This window comes from Vespa mandarinia, chromosome 4, assembly GCF_050613455.1.
Source record: "Vespa mandarinia isolate Hongniang chromosome 4, ASM5061345v1, whole genome shotgun sequence".
NCBI lineage: Eukaryota > Metazoa > Arthropoda > Insecta > Hymenoptera > Vespidae > Vespa > Vespa mandarinia.
This window is the reverse complement of record NC_140813.1, coordinates 9,193,697-9,217,906: the sequence shown is the minus strand read 5'-3', so window position 1 is coordinate 9,217,906 and position 24,210 is coordinate 9,193,697. Positions and strand designations below refer to the sequence as shown.

At 28.4% G+C, this 24,210-nt stretch overlaps 2 protein-coding genes across 7 annotated transcripts in view; one reads left to right on the top strand and one right to left on the bottom strand.

Moving 5' to 3' along the window:
• LOC118443122 (uncharacterized) overlaps positions 1-18,600 on the bottom strand; it is a 43,493-nt gene extending 24,893 nt beyond the window's left edge. For 2 of the 6 annotated variants that reach the window (XM_035869639.2, XM_035869635.2), the window contains exons 1-5: positions 17,498-17,590; positions 17,028-17,174; positions 14,208-15,305; positions 12,144-12,287; positions 4,063-4,240 (exon numbers count right to left, since the gene is read on the bottom strand). In XM_035869639.2, the coding sequence (XP_035725532.2) occupies positions 4,063-4,240; positions 12,144-12,287; positions 14,208-15,075 (1,190 nt within the window). In that variant the 5' untranslated portion in view covers positions 15,076-15,305; positions 17,028-17,174; positions 17,498-17,590. Of the gene's footprint in view, positions 1-4,062; positions 4,241-12,143; positions 12,288-14,207; positions 15,306-15,787; positions 15,866-16,468; positions 16,551-17,027; positions 17,175-17,451; positions 17,591-18,529 lie in introns of those variants that run through there. The other 4 variants (XM_035869637.2, XM_035869636.2, XM_085656315.1 and 1 more) reach the window with 4 other exon arrangements.
• Positions 18,601-20,781: 2,181 nt separating this feature from the next.
• Positions 20,782-24,074, top strand: LOC118443086 (arrestin domain-containing protein 2). The gene is made up of 8 exons (XM_085656563.1): positions 20,782-21,000; positions 22,159-22,314; positions 22,408-22,622; positions 22,711-22,896; positions 22,985-23,184; positions 23,359-23,624; positions 23,703-23,831; positions 23,919-24,074. Exons 1-8 carry the CDS (start codon positions 20,886-20,888, stop codon positions 23,930-23,932), a joined length of 1,281 nt encoding a protein of 426 aa, XP_085512689.1. The 5' UTR covers positions 20,782-20,885; the 3' UTR covers positions 23,933-24,074.
• The last annotated feature ends 136 nt before the right edge of the window (positions 24,075-24,210 follow it).

Here is a 24,210-nt window from a genome sequence, read left to right as displayed (position 1 = left end):
GCCGAGGAATCAAACAGATGAATATTTTCGTGGAAGGTTTCTAAAAAGAGAAAAAAGAACAAAAAAATGAATAAAAGAATTGAAATTATTCGATTATGGATACGAATAAATTATTGTATCTAATTCGAGTCTGATATCTCAATCAAACAACATTCCAAATGCCTATAGAATTAAAAGTTCTTACTGACTCGGAGGAGAACGATTAGTATGCAATTAGTTTAGAAATTTTTTTGGCTTTTTAGTAGCCAAATATAAACGTACGACGAGTCGTTTCCGGTTCTCCTTGTCGAGTCATAAATGGAAGAATATCAAATGAGAAATTTTTAAATAAATGAATACGAGAGATCTCTACTTTGATTCGACTAGAGCTTTAAAGAGGAAGAGGAGGAGAGGATTTCCATGCATACAAACTCATACAGGAATTACTCGAAATAGAAAATCATAAATAAGTTTGGTGAGTCAAAAGTGCTTTGAATATTTCATTAAAACGTTGTTGACTATCATAGTTATCGCGCTCTCGTAAAATCAAAACCTTCCTTCTGATCCATTTTCTTAGAAATTTAAAAATAAACAAAAAAAAGAAGCAGACAGAAACAGAAAGTGAGAGAGAGAGAGAGAGAGAGAGAAACAAAGAATCAAAGATAACGCAAAGTTACACTTTACTAGTCCTTTTTATCATCATATATATGTCAGATAATCCGAAAAGCAAATTGAATAAACCATTTCTCTATCTTTTAAGGAAGATTGTATCACAAAAAAAAAGAAGATTTATCTGTCATTTGTCCGAAAACACCGGCCCTTTCACAAGAGTAAATAACCTCTGGCTTAACAACAAAAATGATGGACAGGGAGAAGACAGACAAACAGATAAATAGAAAGAGAGAGAGGGAAAGGAAAGAAAAAAAGAAGTGTAAAGAAGAAGAAAAGAAATAGTCGATAGTCGATCTCTTGTTGAGGAAAGGATGTTCCAGTGTGAAGAAAGAAAAAAATGTCAGAATGAGAGGGAGAAGAATACTCGAGATCTTTTTTTCTTCTCTCTTTCTCTCTTTCTCCCTCTCTCTCTCTCTCTCTTTCTTTCTCTTGTCAGCTTTTTTATGTGCACGAAAGAAAATTTCTCTCGTTCTTAAGAAAAGCCGAAGAAAAGAAGGAACCGGAAAATCGTTAGGTGATAGACAGTTTCTCGGCAATTGTCGTTTCGAAACGATAAAAAGAAAAATGCATGTAACCCAGTGCCCTTATTTCTTACGAAGATTTGACTTATCAAACGAGTTTTTATCGAAGCTCTCGCATTCGCATTCGAACACGCAGACGAAATGACATGACATAACGCAACGCAACAGAACGAGAACGAGGAAAAGGAGACAGAGGAGAACGAGAAAGAAGAAAAGACTTATATGCGAACATAAGTGTAAGCTTTTAAAGCTACAAAGATCGTACAAGATGGTCCGCAATTCGATCATTGCCAAAATCATTGTCTTACCTCTAACCTTTTGTTTCCATTATCGAAAAGTATCCATTTATTTCGGTTGAATAAATTTTTGGATATTCACCTTGAATTTGAATGAAAGGGACACGGATTTTTTCTGTTTTCTTTTTTTTTTTTTTTTTTTTTATATATATATATATATTTTTTTTTTTCCTTTTATGTTTTTCTCTCTTTCGACTTTAAGAAACAAGAAGGAAAGAAAGAAGAAATTATTATTTTTTTCGAAAGGACAAAAAAAATATGCGCCGACAAAGGAGAGACAAAGATATTAATTTATGCGCGATGGAATGATGATTAAAAAAGAAAAAAAAAAATAAATAAATAAATAAATAAATAAAATGAGAAGAAAAAGAAATTAAAAATTGAAAAACACGCTAAAAAATTGTTCTACCTTCTGACCCGTGACCGCTGTCCCTTGTCACCTTGAATTATCGATCGAATTTAACTAAATGGTTATCCTATAACTTGATAATAACCTTTAGAAAAACGTCTGATCCTTTTTGCGAACGTCGATACTAAAATCTCACGTTGGTTTATCGTTTTGAGTGACGTACCCTACCTAGCTATATTTTAAGTTATTTATTCGCTGGCACAAAGAAGCGATTTAACGGCAGTTCACTCGAGGAAGCCAGAAAATATGATCGATGTATTTCACTCATCATTGTTACGAGTTTGAAGAGAGAGAGAGAAAGAGAGAGAGAAAGAGAGAGAGAGAGAGAGAGAGAGAAAGAGAAAGAGAGAGAGAGAGAGAGAGAGAGAGAGAGAGAGAGAGAGAGAGAGAGAAATAAAAATGTATGCGTGTGTACGCACTCGTTGTTCTTCATTTATACACAACATACATACGAAACAATCACTATCATTTTTTCCTTGTATACAATTAACTCGTTTTCCGAACTTAACAAGAACGTAAATACGATGTTATCGATATCCTTAATGATTATCATTTCCTTGAAACTTTTCATACTATTTTTTCCCCTTTTCTTTTCCTTTTTTTTTTAAATTAAGAAACATCAGAATTATCCTTTTATTACGAATCTCGTTTCCTCTTTGATATTTGATATGTGATTTATATGATATTTATTAAAGAAGGATCCTCTCATCCTCTTCTCGCATAATGATTATCCTTTTGATTAAAATGATTTTCTAATCGATTTGCTTCGACTTTCTTTGATAACTCTTGAGAATTTTTCTGCGTACAAAGAAGGAATCGTAAACGCGATATATAAAGACATATTACAACGAAACGAATAAAATAATGGGCGAAGGAAATAAGAATGATAGGCTCAAGGGAAAAAGAAAAGAAAGGAAAAGAAAAGAAAAGAAAAGAAAAGAAAAGGAAAGGAAAAAACAAAGATAGAGAAAAAAGAGGAAAAGAAGAAAACAGAAAGAAACTTGGCCTAATACGATTCGTCAGGTATTACGATGTTCTTTTGTCTTGGAATCGATCTTAAAGGCTAACTCTTGTATTTCGTTAGACCTACTGGCCCTTTACGTTCGAAAGGAACTACTTACTTACTTACTTACTTACTTACTTACTTACTTACTTACTTACTTACTTACTTATCTACGGAAATAAGGAAAAACAGGATGAGATTCTGAGAAGAAAATTATTCTACGAATTCTCCCATGCGGATTATAATCTCAGCTCTTTTTCTTTATTTGTTATTTTCACCGTACAGTATTCGATTATGTTTTATGAATTTAATCATGTGAAAAAGAAATGCTTCGAGAATCATTTCGAGATAAATATCTCTTATCGGTTATTATATTATAAATAATAAATGTGATAGAGTTTTAAAGTTCTAAAGTTTAAAAATTTAATCAGAAATATTTTGAGTATCATTTCGTAAAAAAATCTTCTATCAACCAAATATAACCAACCAATGTTGAGAGTGTTTAAAGTGAGAATTTCATGAGCTTCGATTTACGAAAAAAAAATGCTTCGTTTCAAATATCTTTCAAAATCGATATTGACGAACTCCTTCAAGAAAGCCACAATCGATTTCTTATATAAATATTTAACTGTATCTAACGATCTCCTTTGCATTAGAAATTTTGCAAACGAACTCTCTTCCGAACTGTAAAGGCTAACATTCCTTTTCCTATATACGTTTCTACACATCTTGTTAACCTATTTACGTCAAATACGAGAACGAAGACGCGTTTATGGGTTTCAAAGAACACGCTTCGTAAATATTGTTTAATACTTCTTCCTGATTTAGTTGAAAAACAAAAAAAAAAACAAAAAAATTTCTTAAAAATATCAAATATTTCGAATGGTCATAGAAAATCGATCAACATGTTCATTTATTCCTCAACTATGTAAAAGAATTTATCGAATTCATTGAATTTATCAAATTCATTGAATTAATCGAATTCATTAAATTTATCAAATTCACAAAATTCTATCTAATTATGATACGAATATAACTTGTCCAAGAAACATGACGACGATATAAGAAATCTATATTTTAAAACTATCTATTAAAATATTATTCTAAGTAGTATATGGAAATATAAAAGAAAAACAAATAAAAAGAAAAAGAAAATATATAAAAGATAAAGCTATTACTTACCTGCTACTATTTACTGAGGTATTACTTCTGCTACGTCGAGATATTATAGAATCGCCACGATTGACGACACCTTTGTGAGTAATACTGAATGCCCTCAATCTGTAGAGATCGTCGCCAGCTCTCGGATTGTACGCTTTTTCGGGTAAGCTGTGCACTCGAGGTCGTATATGATCCGGCACTGGAATGGCGTTGAAAAGACGATTAGAGATGAAATCCTCTCGACGAATATCCAGAACAAAGACAGAAGAAACAGAGCAAAAAGAGAAAGAAAGAAAGAAAGAAAGAAAGAAAGAAAGAAAGAAAGAGAGAGAGAGAGAGAGAGAGAGAAGAAAAAAGAAAAAGTTCACTCGAACACCATTATTGTTAAGTTTTGTTGATCGAGATATAGAATTCGTTAAAAAATTCAATTGTATGTTCTCGCGGGACTGTCGAAGAATATCAGAAAGAAGAAAAAAGAAAGAAAGAAAGAAAGAAAGAAAGAAAGAAGTAAAAAAATAAAAAAATGGAAGGGCGAATTCGATTGAATCAATTCGCAGTTATAATAAATTTATATAGTAGGTCTCGGACCTATATGTTATACATATCTGATAGAATAAAATAACAACTCGGCATATACGTTTCTATTTGGAAAATAAATAATTCATTTCTATTGTTCTACCTTTATTTATATTAGTACGAATAAATAAAAGAATGGTTTCGTGAATAAAAGCAAAAACCTTAGTCAATCTTATTTAACGAGATTTTTTTTCGTAAATTTGTAAATAACAGGTCTGTTTTAACTGGTTGGAAAGACAAATAAATCATCGAAGAACATAAACAGAATATAGTTTAACAAACTGCTAATATGATGTTATTCATGGTATAAAATCTATTAGTTTCGATATGTATATCTTACAGAAATCTGCAGAGGTTTCTGCCTACATAATCTCTAAACAACGAACGTTTCGTCTATGAATAACATGTTTCACTCATGTACTCCCACGAAGCTGAAGCTAGGTTACAGCTCCGAAAATCATGTCTCAAGCAACTATGGTACGTTCTATGACTGTTTATGTTTCATTGTTCAAATAAACTTTAGTTATAGTTGGTTAATTCTTAATTAGATTAATATGATTGGATGAAAAGAGGAAAATAAGAAATTAAAAAAAAAAAAAGAAAAAAAAAACAAGAAAAAGGAAAAATAAAAAAGAAAATGTAAAAGTAAATTGTGAAAACCGTCAAGTGTTACGGAAACTCTTTAACTAAAACTTGATATTTGCTCTGGTATCCTAAATGAACCAACGTTATTGCAGAAGAAGAGGAAGAAAAAGAAGAGTAAAAGAAGGAAAAGTAGGAGAAACAAGAACAAAAAAATATAAACGATGCGTTTATCGAATTAATCCTTAAAAACGAAAGAAGAAATCGATATACCGAGAGATCCGCTTTTAGACGAAATTAATTAACTTTTGTCTGACACAAAAGAAGAAAAAATCGGATTCCAAAAGCCGTTTCCGCTTTTCCAATTTGAAATTCGAATTTTCGAATCTGTTCAAACGAAACTCTAATCACGTTGAGGAACGTGAGACAAACAGGCTCAAATTCCTACTAATAACGCGCATACTTTTCAACTTTTATCAGATGAAATTGATCGAACAAGTTTGACGAATATTAAATATAAAACGAATTATCCAACGATAAAAAAAAAGAGAACTTTTCAATATCAGTATTAACCTATTTTAAAAACGTTTACGTGTCAGATAATTAGAACGATAATTTGAAGAAATTAAAATTTTTCTTTTTATTACATCGTAATAAATAAGGGAAAAGTTTTTTTTTTTAATAATATTATGTTATATAATAAATCTATAAATTATTATAGTATTACAATAATACTATAATTAAAATATATTATTATATTACAATATATTATATATTATAAAAATATATTATAATATTACAATATAATAACTAACGTAATGGTTAATTAAAAAAAAATTAAAATTAAAATAAAAATATGGTATATAACATTATTATATTATATTATATTATATTATATTATATTATATTATATTATATTATATTATATTATATTATATTATATTATATTATATTATGTTATATTATATTATATTATATTATATTATATTATATTATATTATATTATATTATATTATATTATATTGTATCATATATATATGTAGGATGGAGGTTCCAGAGCTAGTTAGGTATGTGTGTGTGCGTATGTCAAATATGCCGATTGACAGTTGAACGAAAAGATGAAAGATTTCAGAACTAGTTAGTCATGTGTTTTGTATGTGAGATATACCGATAGAAGATTCCAGACCTAATTAGTCGTGTGTGTATGTGTGTGTGTGAGATATACCGATGGAAGGTTCCAGAGCTAATTAGTCGTGTGTGTATGTGTGTGAGAGTATGTTAAGGTAAGCTGATCGGTAGTTAAGGAAAACGTGATTTGTCTTTTGGGAGTAACAATTGTTTATGGAAAGAAAAGCAAAAGTTATTTTAAGAGAGAGAGAGAGAGAGAGAAAAAGCGAGTGAACAGCTTTAAGAGAATATTGAATATTGTCCTAAGAGGACCAACGAGAATAATGAAAAGAATATTACAGAGAAAAAAGAGTAGCAAGAAATGTCTTGAATAGGCCAGAGTTCTAGAAAAGAGTTATAGCTTCAAGTTGATACATCCTAACTATAGTATCTTGTTAATAAAGTTCGTGCTAACCAAAAGTGTGTGATTCTAGTTTGTCAATCCGTATTTTTCAGGTAGAGTTTCAAAATATATCTTATCCGTATTTTTCAGGTAGAGTTTCAAAATATATCTTATATATATATATATATATATATATATATATATATATATATATATATATATAAGATATATATAAGATATATATATATGTATATATATATGTATATGTATATATATAAAATATATATATATATGTATATATATATAATATATATATATAATATATATATAAAATTTTATATAATATATATATAAAATTTAATTAATTCTTTGTAAATCGAATTTACGTATTTTCGCGAGATAACAATATAGAAAGATAATATAAACGATTATGAAATTTGAACAACTCTGTAGATAATTAGTAAGTTCAGTGTATTGAAAGTAAAAGGAAGTGAAGGGAGTCTATTTCTCTTAGTAATTGCTTTTCCAGAACGACTTGCAAAGCATATCGATGAGCTAACGGTACAAGATGCAATAGCTTGTTCATATAAGGTAGTACTATGTGAGCACATTAATGTAGTTAGAGTCCATGGGCCACTCGACAAGTTCATCTTATGATACGACGATGCCTTATTGGAAAGAGAAGACGTGGTTGCCCTGAATTTCTCACTCAAAATTCGATTGAAGAACTTGGCCATAAAAGTAAAAGGTATTATCCCTTTGCTCCTATCCAAGTATACTAACTTTGACTGGTAAGTTATATTATTACAACGTTATATATATATTTTTTTTTTTTTATATATTTTTATATATATATTTATTTTTGTTGATTTGTTTACAAATTTGTATAAACGATTTATTAATAAAATACTCTTTTGAGATAAATAAAATACGTTATATCTATTAACAACATATAAATCATTATATAAATTTAAATCCTTCATTAAATGCACAATATTCTTGAAAAGTTTTTCAAAGGTCGAATATTAAGCCGAACACTCCACGTGGAAGGTTATTTCTTAACTCGAGACATAAACTTAAATTAAATTATTTTCTCTTTGCTATGAACGGACCCGTTTTGAATTCAATGATAAACTTTTGTAAGTGGAGGCGCTTCCCTTTCAATTTGTTGACTACAGCAACTGTTATCTTTCCTTTGACAAGAAACGAAGTAAAACTTGAATGAAAATCAGTATATCTGTCTGACATATCTTTTTATTTTTGTTTTTTCTTTCTCATGGATTAATTCTACAAAAAAAAAAAAAAAAAAAAAAAAAAGATAAACATCAAGAAAATTTATCGAACTGCAAAAAAGAAAAAAGAACAATAAAAACAAATCCATCACTCGTTATAGATAAATTCAATTAAAAAATTGTTTACGAGATCATAGTATTTTCATTCAGCAAAAAAGTCGTAATTCAATAAAAATTCATTTTATCTATTTGATATGTGTTAGAGATCAATGACACTTTTTTGTCTACGGTTTCTTATAATCCAGCTTTGCAAATTCAAAGCATATCTATCGAGGTTGTCGTGTAACCGTGTGTGAAAACTATCACACGATCGAATGCACTTATCTCAAGTGCACCACTGCGGTGGAACTCTCATGTATATACCTAATATCAAAGGAAATTCTATTGTATATTCTCGTCAATTTTTATCCTATGAGTACGTTAACTTTTGATCCTCTTGATCTTATATATATATAAATATGATATATGAATACAAAAGTATATGTAATATAATGAATTCACTTTCAAAATAAATCTTTCAGAAAAATCTCAAAATAATATTTTCGTAATGATTTTCGACATTTTCGATTAAATAAAATTAATACAAATGATCGTTCTTATTGAATTTTTCTTCTATTTCTTTTTTTTTTTTTTACTAATTTGTTCGTACGTCAAATATAAAAAAAGATTTCTTTTGTTATAAAAACTTCGTTTCTCTGAAATTTAAAATTTTATTTATAATTATTTTAATTTAAAAAGATGAAACAATTAATTATTTGTTGATAATGGCTTATTAAATCTTATCGTAAAATGATTTGAATAAATTCTATTTATGTAGATACATATGTAGGTACACGTGAATTACTGTAATCATTTTTATATTCTTTTCTATTTTCTTTCTTAACAATGAGCGTAATATGAACGATTTTGAATGATTACTGCTTTTGTTCGTAATGGAGGTCAAAGTTTTTATTATCTTACGTTCTCTATCTTTTTCTTTCTTTTTCTCTCTCTCTCTCTCTCTCTCTCTTTTTTCTATCTATCTATCAATCTATTTCTCTCTTCACTTTTCTTTGTTTGTGAAAAATTTTATCTTGATGACAAATTTTACATCATAATAAATGAATAAATTTAGTGATGTAGGATTCAGAATTAGATTTCACTATCTTTTTGAAAATAAATTTAAAATAAAGTTTAGTAAAGAATGAAGAGAACAACAAAGTCGTTGGCACATAACGTTATTAAATATTGCCATTTTACATCAAACTACCTCCTAATTAGAATAATCTATCTTTGTTGCATGCTTTTTTATTTTAAAGAAGACAAGAAGAAGAATATTCTAAAAGGAGATAACAAAAGAGTAAAATGCCTTAAAAATGATAACTATCTACCTTGAGCTTTTTAAGATCTTTTGTTAGTATTCTCGACGTTCCTGGACGGAAAAAAAAGAAAGAAAGGGAGAGAGAGAGAGAGAGAGAGAAAGAGAGAGAGAGAGAGAGAGTAAGAAAGAGAGAGTAAGAGAGAGAGATATAAAATGCCAAAATCGATCCAGCTTCAGTTTAGTGAAAATACATGTATACGATGAGTCATATAATGTAAATAGTTCGAATAACTTTTAAATTATGCGTTTAATAAAAAATTGTTGCATATAAAAATTCAAATGTGATATTGTACAGCGTATCGATTTTTGTTTTTTGTTTTTATAGATAAATAGGTAATTATTCTAATAAGTAAATAACTGATAAATTAAGAAAATATTAAATCAGCACTAAATCTAAAGTGACTATTTGTCGCTTTTAAAATTAATTATTAATGAAATATTTTACTTATTTTTTGTCTTTTTTTTTCGAAAATTTTCCATTATAATACTGCCATTATATTTTGGCAAGTAATCCTACTTTATTGCGATTTTTTATCATTCGGTATTAAAGATATTAGAGAAAGGTGTTATCAATGAAGGAAATACTACTACTATCTTAGCAGTAGTAAATAAGGGATAGACTATTGCAATAAAGTAGGATTACTTGCGTTGATAAATACTGCTAAGTAAACTACGTTGTCTTATTGAAATCTTTGATAGCATTCAATTTTGAATTTCAAAATTAACCAAAGTAAATTTTTAAGAAATAAAATAAAATATGTCAAATTTTTACTTTCTAATTTAAATATTATCGCAAAATTGAGGCAAAATTTTGACGTAAAATTACAATATTCTATATAAGAAAGTAAAATTTGATCTTTAAATTTTCTAAACGTTTCGGAAGAAAGTAAAAATAATTTTTCATTTTGAATTTATTCAAAAAACATTAAATGATTCACCTTATATGTATTTCCTTTCGTTGTCTTGCACTAAATCATTATCGAACGTTTTACTATTATTAGATAACAAAGATATGTATACAATTAAAATGTTATTCATTATATTACACACTTATAAATAAGAAAATCACTCAACTTTCAATTCACATAGAAATCCATAAGATATTCGATATATTAAAGATTCTATAAAATTTTCTTTTACTTTATATGTTTTAAAGAAATAAGTAAGAAGATGTCTTACGAGCTTCTTTCATTCTTTCTTTTCCAAGGAGAATACAACGTCTTACAAAGGACATAGAATATTATGTGAAGCATGTCGTCTTTACGAATAGTGGCTATGAAGGATTACACAATTTGCTTTTCGTTTGTCCGTCAAGAAACATCGATCTAAGTCCATTTTGTTTTTCATTATAAGTCTACAATACAATTACGTCTCGACCAATTCGAGTTAAACAAATTAAAAATTTGCAAATATAATTGTGATCTCACTAATAAAATATAATTTATAACAAATTAACGTTATTTAATTTAAAAATAATATATATATATGTATATATATATATATATATATATATATATATATATATTAATAAAAATATAACAGATTAGATCAAAATTGAAGATATAAATAAAAAAAATTATATCTCGATGATTAATTAATTATTCGTTTAAATATAGAATATTATGTACTATCGTGGACCTTGAATTAAAAATGAAAACATTTAACAAAATATATAACTGATATATTTAGAAAGAAGAAAGAGCTTTATACGTTTTCCCATGATAACCCTTGTATGTTTTCCCACAATACCCTTGATAGCTCAGAAAGCTCATATCTCATTCTTGTTCTATGCAAACAACTCAGTATTCTAGTTGCTGAACATGTTCAGCGTTTCGAGCGTTACGGAGAAGCAATAACGCTTAAGTTTTTATCGTTCTCGATTCTATCCACGATATAGCTTCGATCTTTTCTTTATACTCTCCATTACCGTTAATGTTCCGTGTTATCTTTTTTTTCAAGGTCTTTTTTTTTATTTTTTTTTCCCTCAGTAATTTCTATTTTCTACGAATAGACGATCGATATATTTCAAAATAAAAATTTTCGATAAATAATATAGTATTATATTCAAGGTAATTTATTCACGATGTACATCCGTACTTCCCGATGTAAAATATCGATAAACTTTTATCTACGTTCGGATGATCTCGCACTAATTACCACTTTTATTAATCATCTCTATTCTCTATCGACATTGTGGTATTTTATTCTATTTGTCAATGCATGCTCGAATATTTAGATTTTTGAAATTAACGGAGAAGACGTTGTCTCGAAAAAAATAATACAAATATTTATCCAAAAATTATTTATATTAAATAAAAAATTCTAATCTTCAAGAACTTTCTTTACGAATAATTTTAGTTTTCAAAAGTATAACAGAGTCAGTATAATGATCGAATAAAAATGAAGAGAAAAGAAAAATTAACGAAGAAATAATAAAATAATCACCACAATCATTTTAACATACAAATGTATATACACATGTTATTACACTCATTTATCTTGTTTCGCTTTAATACATTAGACACGACATTTTAACATTAATACGTTTATAATTTTGTTTATAGAAAGCAAAACACATTTTCACGTTCAGAAAGAAAAAGAAAATATATATATATATATATTATTTTATATTCCAATAATGGAATTGATTAAGACGTTTCGTTAAATATTATGTATTAAACATATGTTAAACATTAAAATATGTTAAACATTAAAATTGATAAAGAAAACTCGAACGAAGAAATAAAGAAAAACGTATTAGATTAAATTAGATAATACATACCTGGTAATTCGAGGAAATTAGAAGTCCTTCGTTGTCGGACACGTGGATGAGCATTGAAATTCAATGGACCAACATTCTCGTTACTAATATTCGATACGTTCGAGCATTGACTATCGCGAGAGCCACGGCGCGACGCCAAGTAAGCTGCAACATCGGAGAATTTCATCAAAATGCCAATGATCAAAGGGATTGCCAAAGCAACGATAACCAGTATCGCGGTGTGTAACCACGTTTCTGTGTTTCCCTCTTCCTACTATACATTATATTCTCGTATGCATAGGTAAATAATACTTATCCGTTGATATATAGAATAACCGCAAATATTCATTATTAGTAACACTGCGCTTAAATCAACCATGTATTATATATGTACACGTATATATATATACATATATATATATATATGTATGTATGTATGTATATATGTATGTATGTATGTATGTATGTATGTATGTATGTATGTATGTATGTATGTATGTATGTATATATGTATGTATGTATGTATGTATGTATGTATGTATGTGCGCGCGTGCGCGTGCGTGTGTATATATATACCCTCTAACCAAACTCAATTATCGTATTATTCAATTACTCGAATTAAAACACACAAGAAAATAATCATTTAAATGTGTCTTATTTCTTAATAATCCTATAACACTATTTAATTGAAATTATATATTCATATATCTTTAGTATATAAATCTTGTTTCATTTTTGTCGATACAATATTAATTTTTATTTCATATTAGATGATTCATGTTTTTAAAGTTAATATTACTATAGTATGACATAGTTATACTGCTGGTAGTTTTATGCCATTCATTTTGAAATTATATAATCTTTTTTTTTTTTAATTCAAAATTTTTAAAGAAATTAAGTTATACAAGATTAATATTATAAGAAATTTAATGTTTAAACTTGGAGTTTAGTTAAGGATCTTTTAGAAAAATGAATTTTCATAATAAAAGCTTAGGGAACAGATGGAACATGTTCTAACCCCGAGGGCAACCTTTTATGCTTTCAATCACGGGATTTTCTTAATCCTTGGCTTTTCGGATACAGAAAATGGGAAGAATTTCGAATTAAATGTGTAAGCTGGTCATTGAGAATAAAAACTAACTTCTATGTGTTTTTTATATCTTGCATTGAAGTACATGCCTGAAAAGATGTATTAATATTGGAAAAATTGAAAATATGAAAAAGATTAGCTCTCATAAAACTATTACATATAGATATGTATCTTTTGAATGAAAAACGATATAATCATTCCAAAACGAACTTTTTAAAAAGAAAAGAGAAAAAAAAATCGAAAAATAAATAAAAAATTATTAACAATAAAATAAAATAAATGTTTTAATTAATTGTGTAATTATTAAAATTATTTTATTTAATAATAATTCAAATGATTTAATTATAAATTAAAAAAAGAAATAATATAGTCAAAAGAAAGAAGTAAGAGAAAAGCAAAAAAAAAATAATAAATAATACACAAAAGATGAAGAAAGTATGATATAATATTTGGCAACAAGAAATCTTTTTATTGTTGGTCTTGAAATCTCGCCTGTATTCAATCTCGCTTGTAAAGACCACCGTGAAAAGCAATTATCAGCAGTTTGGCTTTTCGAGCTTTTATGTGTACCTAACTACGACGCAGGAGCGAGTGGTTGTTCTGCTTATCTTCATTACACGAGCACGCGCCTAACTAAACAAGAATCAAAAAAGAGACTGTTTACCTTTCAATCGTCGATCGTCCTTTTATTGACGTTTTACGAATACGAATTCGATTGACTTTACGTAACTTTATTAATCGTATATACGCGACATACAAGAGTTAGAGTTTTAATACGACATAAATTATTTTATTACAAGTTCAATGATAATCGAGCTAAAAAAATTGTCTTTTTAATCGTTATTGATAATCTAACGTCTAATGATTTGTTGAATATGATACGCACGATACACATATATATCAAGTTATAAATGAGAAAATTGTTAAAAAAATAATATAATATATACATATTATATTATTAAGAAAAAAATATATAAAAATAATAATAACGTTACCTAGTCCACCCTTCATGGACCCTCGTCTTCTCGGACTAGACAATAAAGTGACTTCGGTCTCGGCATCACCGATCTCAGTAAGATCACTAGTCGATCTTCTTGCCATGTTTTTTTCTTTTCTATCATTTCCGGTGGTTTCAACAGAAATTCCTTCGCAACATCGAGTAGCCTCGTTCAAGCATCCTTGACTACGATTCAAGTGGCCACCCATCTTATTCACACGGGTTTTCTCATTCACCGAACAATTTTGATCAACGTTCTCGTCTTGAGTACCAAAGCTTCCATCCTTACAAGATCTCACTTCAGAATCCGTGTGTTTGGGACTGCCATGAGACGACGAAGATGTAGGAGCCACTATTGTCGGTGATATTGGACTTTTAGGTCCGCCCAAACCAAAAGATGAATTTCTTCGACGGTCGACCGTATTCGGACTTTTCGGTACAAAATTCGAAGAGCTTACCGTTCTATTGCCAGATATAATCGTATTATTACTCGAAGATGATATCAAATTTTTATCACAGAATTTAAATATCGGTGATTTTCTACCAGACGATTGAAGCGTAGTATCACTGCTGTTAGGACTTTTCTGATTTTTATTTATTGAATAATAAGATGGACTTCGTGAGGAGCCACGTTGTTCGATATCCGTGCAACGAGCAAACGTATCGAAATCGAAATTAGTGTTAGGTGTTTCCGGATAATATTCAGCTGGGAATTCAAAAACTAGAGGGGTACTCGGTGTCTTTGTAACCGACAACTGACTAGGACTTCTTTGTCCTGAGATCGGGATACGCGGCAACTGAGGCAGCTGACGTGGACTCCTTGGGGATTTAGAATGGATCGATGATTCTGGACTATTCGTTGCCATTTTTTCTACGATTTGTCTAAATATATTCTTTGTTTTTTTATTACTTCTTCCTCTACCTTCTTTCGTAAATAATTTCTTCCTTAGATTTACGCTCCTTCTTTGATCCTTAACATGGATACTTTTTTTTATTGTATTTTTTCTTTTTTCCTTTTAATGATCCCTGTTCCGATAATCGTCGTTCTCGTTGTCGTTGTCGTCGTCGTCGTCGTCGATAATAACAAACTCGATTTCTACGAATACGAATTTCGATTACTATGATGTTTTTAATTCTCTTTCTCTGTCTTTCTCAACTGTCATATCAAATATTCTCTATATGTACTCACGATCCAATTTACTTAGTTCCACGTGTTTGTCTTATAAAGTAATTGCAAAAGAGAGCAATCCAGTGATTATAAAAATTGTCGAATACTCTAGACAAGCAAATGACATTTCAAAGAAAACACAACGGACATCGATAATGCGAAAATACAAATCATTGTTTCCTTCGATGAGCCTAATGCAAAAGGGCGTAGGTATATATTACGCAAGCTTCTATTACTTTGCATGATAAAGTGAAAGAAAACCCACCCTTCGTTGAGAAAGTGAGAAAGAGAGAAAGGAGATCTTTTGAAATGAATGTTCGAGACTTATGGAAGGTGAAATATACGAGAGAAAGCTCTTTTGGGACAGCGATACGAAGGACAATGGAAAATATGCTTTGAAATTGATTTACCCAGTGATGATATCAGAAACTTTACGAGTTTAACGAAATTTACACGATAACGGTCTCCAACGTGCTTTATAATTTATCAATTATTTATCGATTACACATGATACTTGTGACGAAATAAAAAAATAACGTAAACAATAAGAAAAAAAAAAAAAAAAAGAAAAAAGAAAAGAAAAAAAAAAGAAAATATCGTCTAGTTGTTTAGTCAATTATCAAAGCATATGCTCTGAACGATAGTTCGTCTAAAACTAAACTAGATGCCACGCTTTCAATAATATAAATTCGAGGTAAACAAGATCGGCGTAAACAAACGAATGAAAAATCTTTCATTGAAAGGCATATACGAGATTACCGCCTACGAAGTATGGTTGAGTTCTTTGACACTTATTACAATTAAATTTTACTATATATTATATTCGAATATTCCAAAATAATTGGGAAATGTTTTAACGTCTGATTTTGATTTGTTTAAACAATAAAAAGAAAACAAGGAAGTTCGTATAAATATATGTCCTATTTGACTTTGTTTTCGTGTTATAACAGATTTGACTTTCAACAAATATTGTTTGTTTACTTTCATAAAAGATGTTTAAAATGATTCTGAATCAATACATTCAGACAAATTTTGAATCGAAGCAAGTCATACAAACGTTTTATCAGTGACTATCTTTATAAATGACTTACTCTTTTCATATGTCCAGATGTTGCACGGATTTGTTGGAAATTCCGTTTAATTCTTTCATTGAGTTTCATCCATCTAATGAAAGAACTGTTCGCTATAAAAAATTATACGAAATATAATACGAAAACAAAATAACAAAAAATATATTTTTGTACGAACTGTTTTTTTCTTATTGTTTAGATACGCTTATATCGTTTAGATACGTTATAAAATATTTTCTATTTATCTTTGGACAACATTAATATCATAAATTATTATTCAGACTCGTCTCGCTCTATTCATTCTATTTTAACATTTTAGATTTTAAATGGAATATTCCCTAACAGGTCATATATAATATATATATATATATATATATATATATATAATATATATATATAAAACAATGATATTATTTAACAAATAAAGTTTAACATGTACATAACAAAAGATACGTCTACGTACATATACATGTACATGTACGATCCATATAAAATATTCCCAAAAAAGTTTCCCAAGAACAATGAAAAAAGAAAATGAAAGAAAATAAAAAAAAATCGATTACATATATCGTAGACTTACCGAATACGCTGCACGACGACCAACCAACTAGTTAACCTGTTGATCGTCGAGAAGATCGCACCGGTAATTCATTTCTACGTCGTTTAACCCCGTCAAATCGAAATAACTTCGTAGGAAACGAAGAAGGATGATCTCTCTAGTTGGTATCTGGAAAAAGAGAAAGAGAAAGAAAAATAAAACGAAATGAAACGAAAGAAGAGAAAAACGAAACAAATGAAAAAGGAGGCGAATAAAAAATGATAGAAAGTTAAAAAATAGAGAAGGAATAAAAGAAAGAAAAAAAGAAAGGTGGAAAGAAAAAGGGAAATGAAGAAATTCAAGGAAAAAAGAAGAAGAGGGAGGAAGAGAGATGAGAGAGAGAGAGAGAGAGAGAGAGATATATATATATATATAACGTATCGAGAAGTGAACTTTCGATATTTACAAATATCGAATCGAGATGTATAGAACACGAGAGAAAGCGTGAGTACCTGCCTCGTCGATGGCCCGCACGCTACTGAGGGGGTAGAACGCGTATATAAGTCACCCTCGCTCTCTTCCTCATCGCATCCCTACCTCTTTCTCTTTCTCTTTCTATCTATCTATCTGTCTATCTCTCTCTTTCTCTCTACCTCCCCCTCATCCCCCTCTCTCCCTCTCTCTCACTCTCTCTCTTGTTCTCACTGCTCGTATACCTTTCTCAAATTTGTTCCAAATTACCAACTCTTTTTTTATTTTTGTATTCTGTTTTTTCCTTTTTTTTTCCATTCGATTTGTTACAATCTATTTCATATCAAATAATTCGAACCTACGGAATGACCTTTGAATTTACGTACCACTGTTTTTTATCTCTTTTATCGCACAAGATTTATTTTTCGCGCGAAATTCATATATATATATATATATATATATATATATATATATATATATTGTTGAATATAAGTAAGTAGATTAAATAAAATAAATGTCGATCATTCTAAACGATTTTTCGATCATTATCGATCAAGTATTTTTATTAAGATTATATTGAACAAAAATTATGATTTTTATACCGTGCAAGAGGAAAAAGTAAATTATAAAGATCGTACGCTTAAGTTACGCGTAACAAAAAAAAACAGGATTAATTCTAACAGGTTTATTTCAAAATACTAATCTTAATACTAATTAGAATGAATTTAAAAGAATAATTAGAAAGGAAATCATAAAAAAGAACATACACCCATCCAAACAGAATAACGTTCATTAAGGATTGAAAGTTACTTTATGATTTAGATAAGATTTAAGATCTATCTAATATCTAACTAAGATTTTACTAATATTAAGAGAAACAATTGTCTATTGGATTTTTTGTTATTCTTGATTGCAATATTGAACGAGAAAAATGTTAATAAGTTTATAATTATATGTATGTACTGTGATAATTCAAACCAATGCTCCACATAATCAAGATATAACAAAAGAAAATAAGCCGATAAACTGTACGAAGTAATCATAACTTTGAAAATGCAAAGTTAAGTACTTACCTATTTACTTACGTGTTCTTTAAAAGCTTTTACGACGCTCATCGATGTAAGACGTAAGACGTAAACCATAAGAATTTCATTCTTACGAAATTTTTCCGCCCCTGAAACTTATGCTGTTTCGTTGTCGAAAAATCTCGAGGGAAATACAGTTGACTCTGATCAAAATGGATTTCTTTATGGTTTGCATATAATATATGTATCACATCGAGGCATGAGTGAAGGACTCAATACTCATACGTAACTTAACCCTCTGTGAAATCAAAAGAAGAACAGGGATGTAAAAAAAGAATACCTTTAAAAGAGAAAAGAACGTAGAATACTTAATCGAGTAAATGGATCATGTAAAGAATGTAATCGACAAATGGTAACTAGGATTCGTGAATGAGCAAAAAGAATTCGAAAGGATAAGAGAGAGAGAGAGAGAGAGAGAGAGAGAGAGAGAGAGAGAGAGAGAGAGAGAGAGAGAGAAGTTAGGAGGATATGAGGGATGGGATGAAAAAAATTTGCGAGAAAATGAAAGGGATGAAAAAGAAAGAGAGAAAGAAAAAAAGGTTGTGTAAAAAAGATGATTTTTTTTAGAAAAATTTTTCTGTTATAATTTCATTACATCTTTCTTATTTTTAATAAACTTATATACGTAAATGTAGAAACTTTTCATAGAATTCTAAATGCAAATTCGAATCTACTATTTTTGGTGTTCAATTTTCGCAAAAACTATTTAATTACAAAACAAAAACGATCGTGAATGTAACGACGTGAAAGAAAAATATTACGTAAAATAGGTAAAACTCAGGAGGAAAAGAAAGAAAGAGTTATTTATTTTTGTTTACGTTTTATATTCGAAAAGTCTAATGTTTCAAAAAGTTTTGAAAGTACATATTAATCTGTTTTTATCTTTGCACTTCGTCCAAAAATATCTTCGACGAGTTAATCAACATCGTGGAATTAATGAACAATTTAATTAGGTACTTATCCTGAGCGTCAAAAAATTTCTCTTTTTTTCTTTTTTTTTTTTTTTTATTAATAAATCTTGAGCCTATTTAACTTTTCAAAGTTCTGTAATACAGTTCTTTGATTTAGAAAAAAAAAATATATATATATTTTTTTATCCTCGCGATACTACTTCCATCTCCTTGGAAAATTTCGAAACATTAACTCGTCCTACCGACCCATTCGATAAAACGTTAAATAGATAAACGTTGCTAGAGTATAAAATGATAAACAAACGTTGCTATTTATTACTCAGGAATATATCGAATAGTATAATATATCTGCCGTTATCATGAATTTCTAGAGATATCAGAAAAAAGAAATAGTACAAACATGTAAAAGATAGATTGTATTCGATAACGATATTTTTTATCTACTGACAATTCAAATGAATCATATTGTGAAAATAAAAATGAATAAAAAAAAAAAATAATAATAATAATAATGAAATGATCAAAGACATAAATATAAATAATGAATGACTCGATCAAATTCTATTTTAACGTATTAATTTCTTAAAGGATAACTCTTATCTATCGATAATGTGAAATTATCACTATTCACATTACCATTCACATTATTGTTCCTTTCGTAAGATTATATTTTTTAAACATTTTATCTCTTTCTGCATACTTTTACATCATATATTCAAATATATGTATATATATATATATATATATATATTATATTCACATTTTTAATTTATTATATACATTGTATGAAACGTTCCGTTAAATTACCTGCGTGTATTACCTCACTAGTAACTAACTTATCTCTCATCTGGTAAAAGAGTATCATACGATAAGTATAATACAGTATCATACGTTAACAGTATCAATATGAAATATATCTAATCATCTATAAATGTCGATAAAAGGATATAATTGGAATTTTAAAAATACATCGAATGTCACGAAAAATATGAATATTCCTTATAATTTATTTATTGAAGATATATTTGAAATTATATTTAAATGTCAAAATTCATAGTATACAATTTTATCGAAAGAAATTTAATATATTGATCCGTAGTTATACAGAAAGCTAACATTAAAATGTAATAAAATATTGATTATTATGAAAAAGATTCTTAACTGTTTATTTTATTTTTTTGTTTTATTTATTTATTTTTTTTTTTTTTTTGAGAAAATAAAAAAAGTAAAGATATACTTGATAGATATATGAATGAATAACGAGAGTGGGGTGAGATAAACAAGCTTATAATATCGTTGAGTGCAGACATTTTGTTAGTTGCAATCGCGATCTTCGTCCGGCAACTACGCACCGATTACTTTTATCGATTGGAAGAACTTTACGAGTATTTTTTTTTTCGGGATCAATCTTCTGTTAATCATTAAGAGTAACAATGTCACCAAGAACATTTATTGTTAAATTCGATCGGCCTAATGCTACTTACTTGCCAGGAGAAAATATAACCGGCTGTATTATCATCATATTGAACGAGAAAAAAAGTGTTCGAGGTAAAAATATCTTTCAAAATGAACAAAAAGCGCGTCTAATTTTAAATATATACGAATGAGAAAGGGAAACGATTGTCCATCAAACAAAAAAGAGATTTGCTATTTGGAAAATCTGTAAGAGATTAATGAATATGTATGTGCGAGCGCAATCTTGTGTGTGTGTATGTATGTATGTATGTATGTATGTATGTATGCATGTATGTATGTATGTATGTATGTATGTATGTATGTATGTATGTATGTATGTATGTATGCATGTATGTATGTATGTATGTATGTATGTATGTATGTATGTATGTATTTAAACAATGAGGAAGAAAGGCATCAAACAATTTTTCTGTTCCAAGAAAATCATTAAATATAATGCCAACTTTTATCGATTTCTTAATTTATACTATTACATGACATTGTATTTTGTGAACGCATGAAAGAATTTTATCGACGCAGAATGATAATAATAAAAATTATTATACAATATACAAGAATTGTGTTAAATAAATAATAAATATGTTATTAATTTCTTATATGTAACATATATCTCGTTGATACATCACGTTGATATATCGCCCTGAATGATTGAAACGCTATCTAATCAATTCTTTGAACTTCGATCGATAACGTAGCATTTTTATAAAAAAAAAAAAAAAAAAAAAAAAAAAAAAAAAAAAAAAAAGAATACCCTATAAAATAATAATTCCGATGTTCATTATCCATATAAAGAGAAATAAAAAATAAATAAAAGCGTTAGCGTGACAGAAAAAAATGATCTACCTTTTCTTGTCGTAACATACTAAAATGTTATCACGATCACATAAATTATTTACCATGTAAAATGAAAACCTTTGTCAAAATAGAAACAATAATTATGAATGATTTACAAATATATTTTTATTTAGGTAATGAGTTACATTATAATCTATGCAATTTTTAAAATAAATCGAATAATATAATACATCATTTCTTATTTACCATTTATTGTTATGATTCATTTTATCGATAGAGATAATAATAATATTAATAATTGATAATTAAAATAATCATCGTTAATTTATTATTATACGAAATATCATTATACGAAAAAAATTTTATTTAAATAAAAAGATTAAATCAAAATATCGACAAATAATATAGAAAAAAAAAAAAACGTACGAATTGCAGATCTAAAAGTACATTTCAAAGGAGAAGCTTATGTTTATTGGACGACAACGCGAACAGAACGAGATATACACGGGAAAATCGTGACAGTGACTGATGTTCATACTGCCACTGAAAAATATTTCAGTATAGAACAATCTTTGTTAAGAAGATTACCCGGTAAGCATAAATTAATCCTAATAAATATAAAATTGTTCAAATGAAAAAAAAAAAAGGATTTAAATTTATTAAAAATTCTCGTTTGAAATAAAGAGAATGACAGAGTAGAACTTCCGGAAGGACAGAGCGAATATTATTTTTCATTTCAATTGCCGAGAAATGTACCGTGCAGTTTTGAACACGAAGTCGGATATATTCGTTATACGGCAAAAGCAATCGTCGATATACCATGGAGATTTGATTGGTGGACAAAATCTGCTTTCACCGTTGTTGCTCCGTTTGATTTAAATCCCATTTCGCACCAATGTGTAAGTTATCCTTTTTTTTTTTTTGTAATAAGAAGAAAAGAAAACAGAAACAATATAAATGAAATATAAAATTTCTCTTCCTTTTAAGATGGGAGTCGACGATGAGATGTCGAAAGATTTCTGTTGTTGTTGCATCAATACAGGCTCAATACATGTTCGAATAAAAATACCAAGTTTAGGATATGTTCCAGGACAATTTATAATGACCGAAGTGATATCAGATGTAAAATCGTCGAACATTAACATAACAAGAATTTCTACAAAATTGGAAGAAGTAATTATTCTCTGATCATTTTGAATATATATATGTGTGTATTTATATATATGTTCATAATCCTATCGCTATATAATCAGATTTGTAGGTAATTACATTTCTTGCGCACGGCTCAGCAAAGAGAGAAGAACTCATGATACAAAAGAGTCAAGACGATGGACCAATTGGAACAAATCATCAAACAAATCTAAAACTTTATGTTCCACCTATTCCACCATCTAATTTAAATTATTGCAGTATCATTCAATTGGAATATCGTCTACGTGTAAACGTTCATGTTAGTGGCATGTGAGTCTAAAACAATATCTTTTTTCCTTTGTTTTCATTTTTTAACACGTAGCGCGTCGCACAGTAAAACAAAAACAAACAATACAAAAATAACAAGGTCACGTGAACGCGAAGTGTGTTATAATATCTTAAAATATTATTTCTAGCAATCGATTATCTTATTTTACTCAACAGGCATAAAAAGATCGATAAAAAATATCCAATATTTATTGGAACAATACCTTTATTTTCTTCATCATGGACTCCATGGACTCAAACAGCTCAAGATATTCAGCCGACAGCACCAACAATTGATCAAGAACCATCAGTGTCCAATCCTATGCCTGTACCAATACCTGGATTTGTTCAACCACCAGAAAAAGTAACTAATTTACCAGTAATGCCTCAACCTAATTTCAACGAGCCTCAATCACCAAATCAACCAATAGGATGGGATATACGTGAGTCGAAAAAGTTCTTGAATTTTCGAATTAATTTTTTAAATAAATAATTTATTTTATTTTTTCTTTTCTTTGTAGCACCCCCTTCTTACGAAGAATGTATGCGAAGAGCTAATAATATCAAGGACGATGATGATTCCAATTCTGTTTATGGCGCAGATCAGCCATTTGCACCAAGATATCCAGTTTTCAATTTTATGTTACCTTGTAAGTTTATACACACATATGCAATATATTTCAATTTTTATTATTTTTTATTTGTACTCTGATTATCACATTATCGTATCTTTTCAGATCCACCTAAGTAAATAATGTTATGTTATATCCGTAAATTTAATAAAAACGTATATTAAAATACAAATACCAATTTAAATTCAAGATTAAAATTACTTTATTTTTAATGTTGTATTGACGTCTACGTGATGTTTAAATAAAAAAAAAGAAACATTTTTTTAAAACAATTATATAGACTTAATTATAATATTATATAGAGTAAATTATTATTTAATTATCAATATTAGTACAGTACACTAAAGCGTTATCGATATCTTAGATGAATATTGAGTAATAAAAGATATTCTTTATT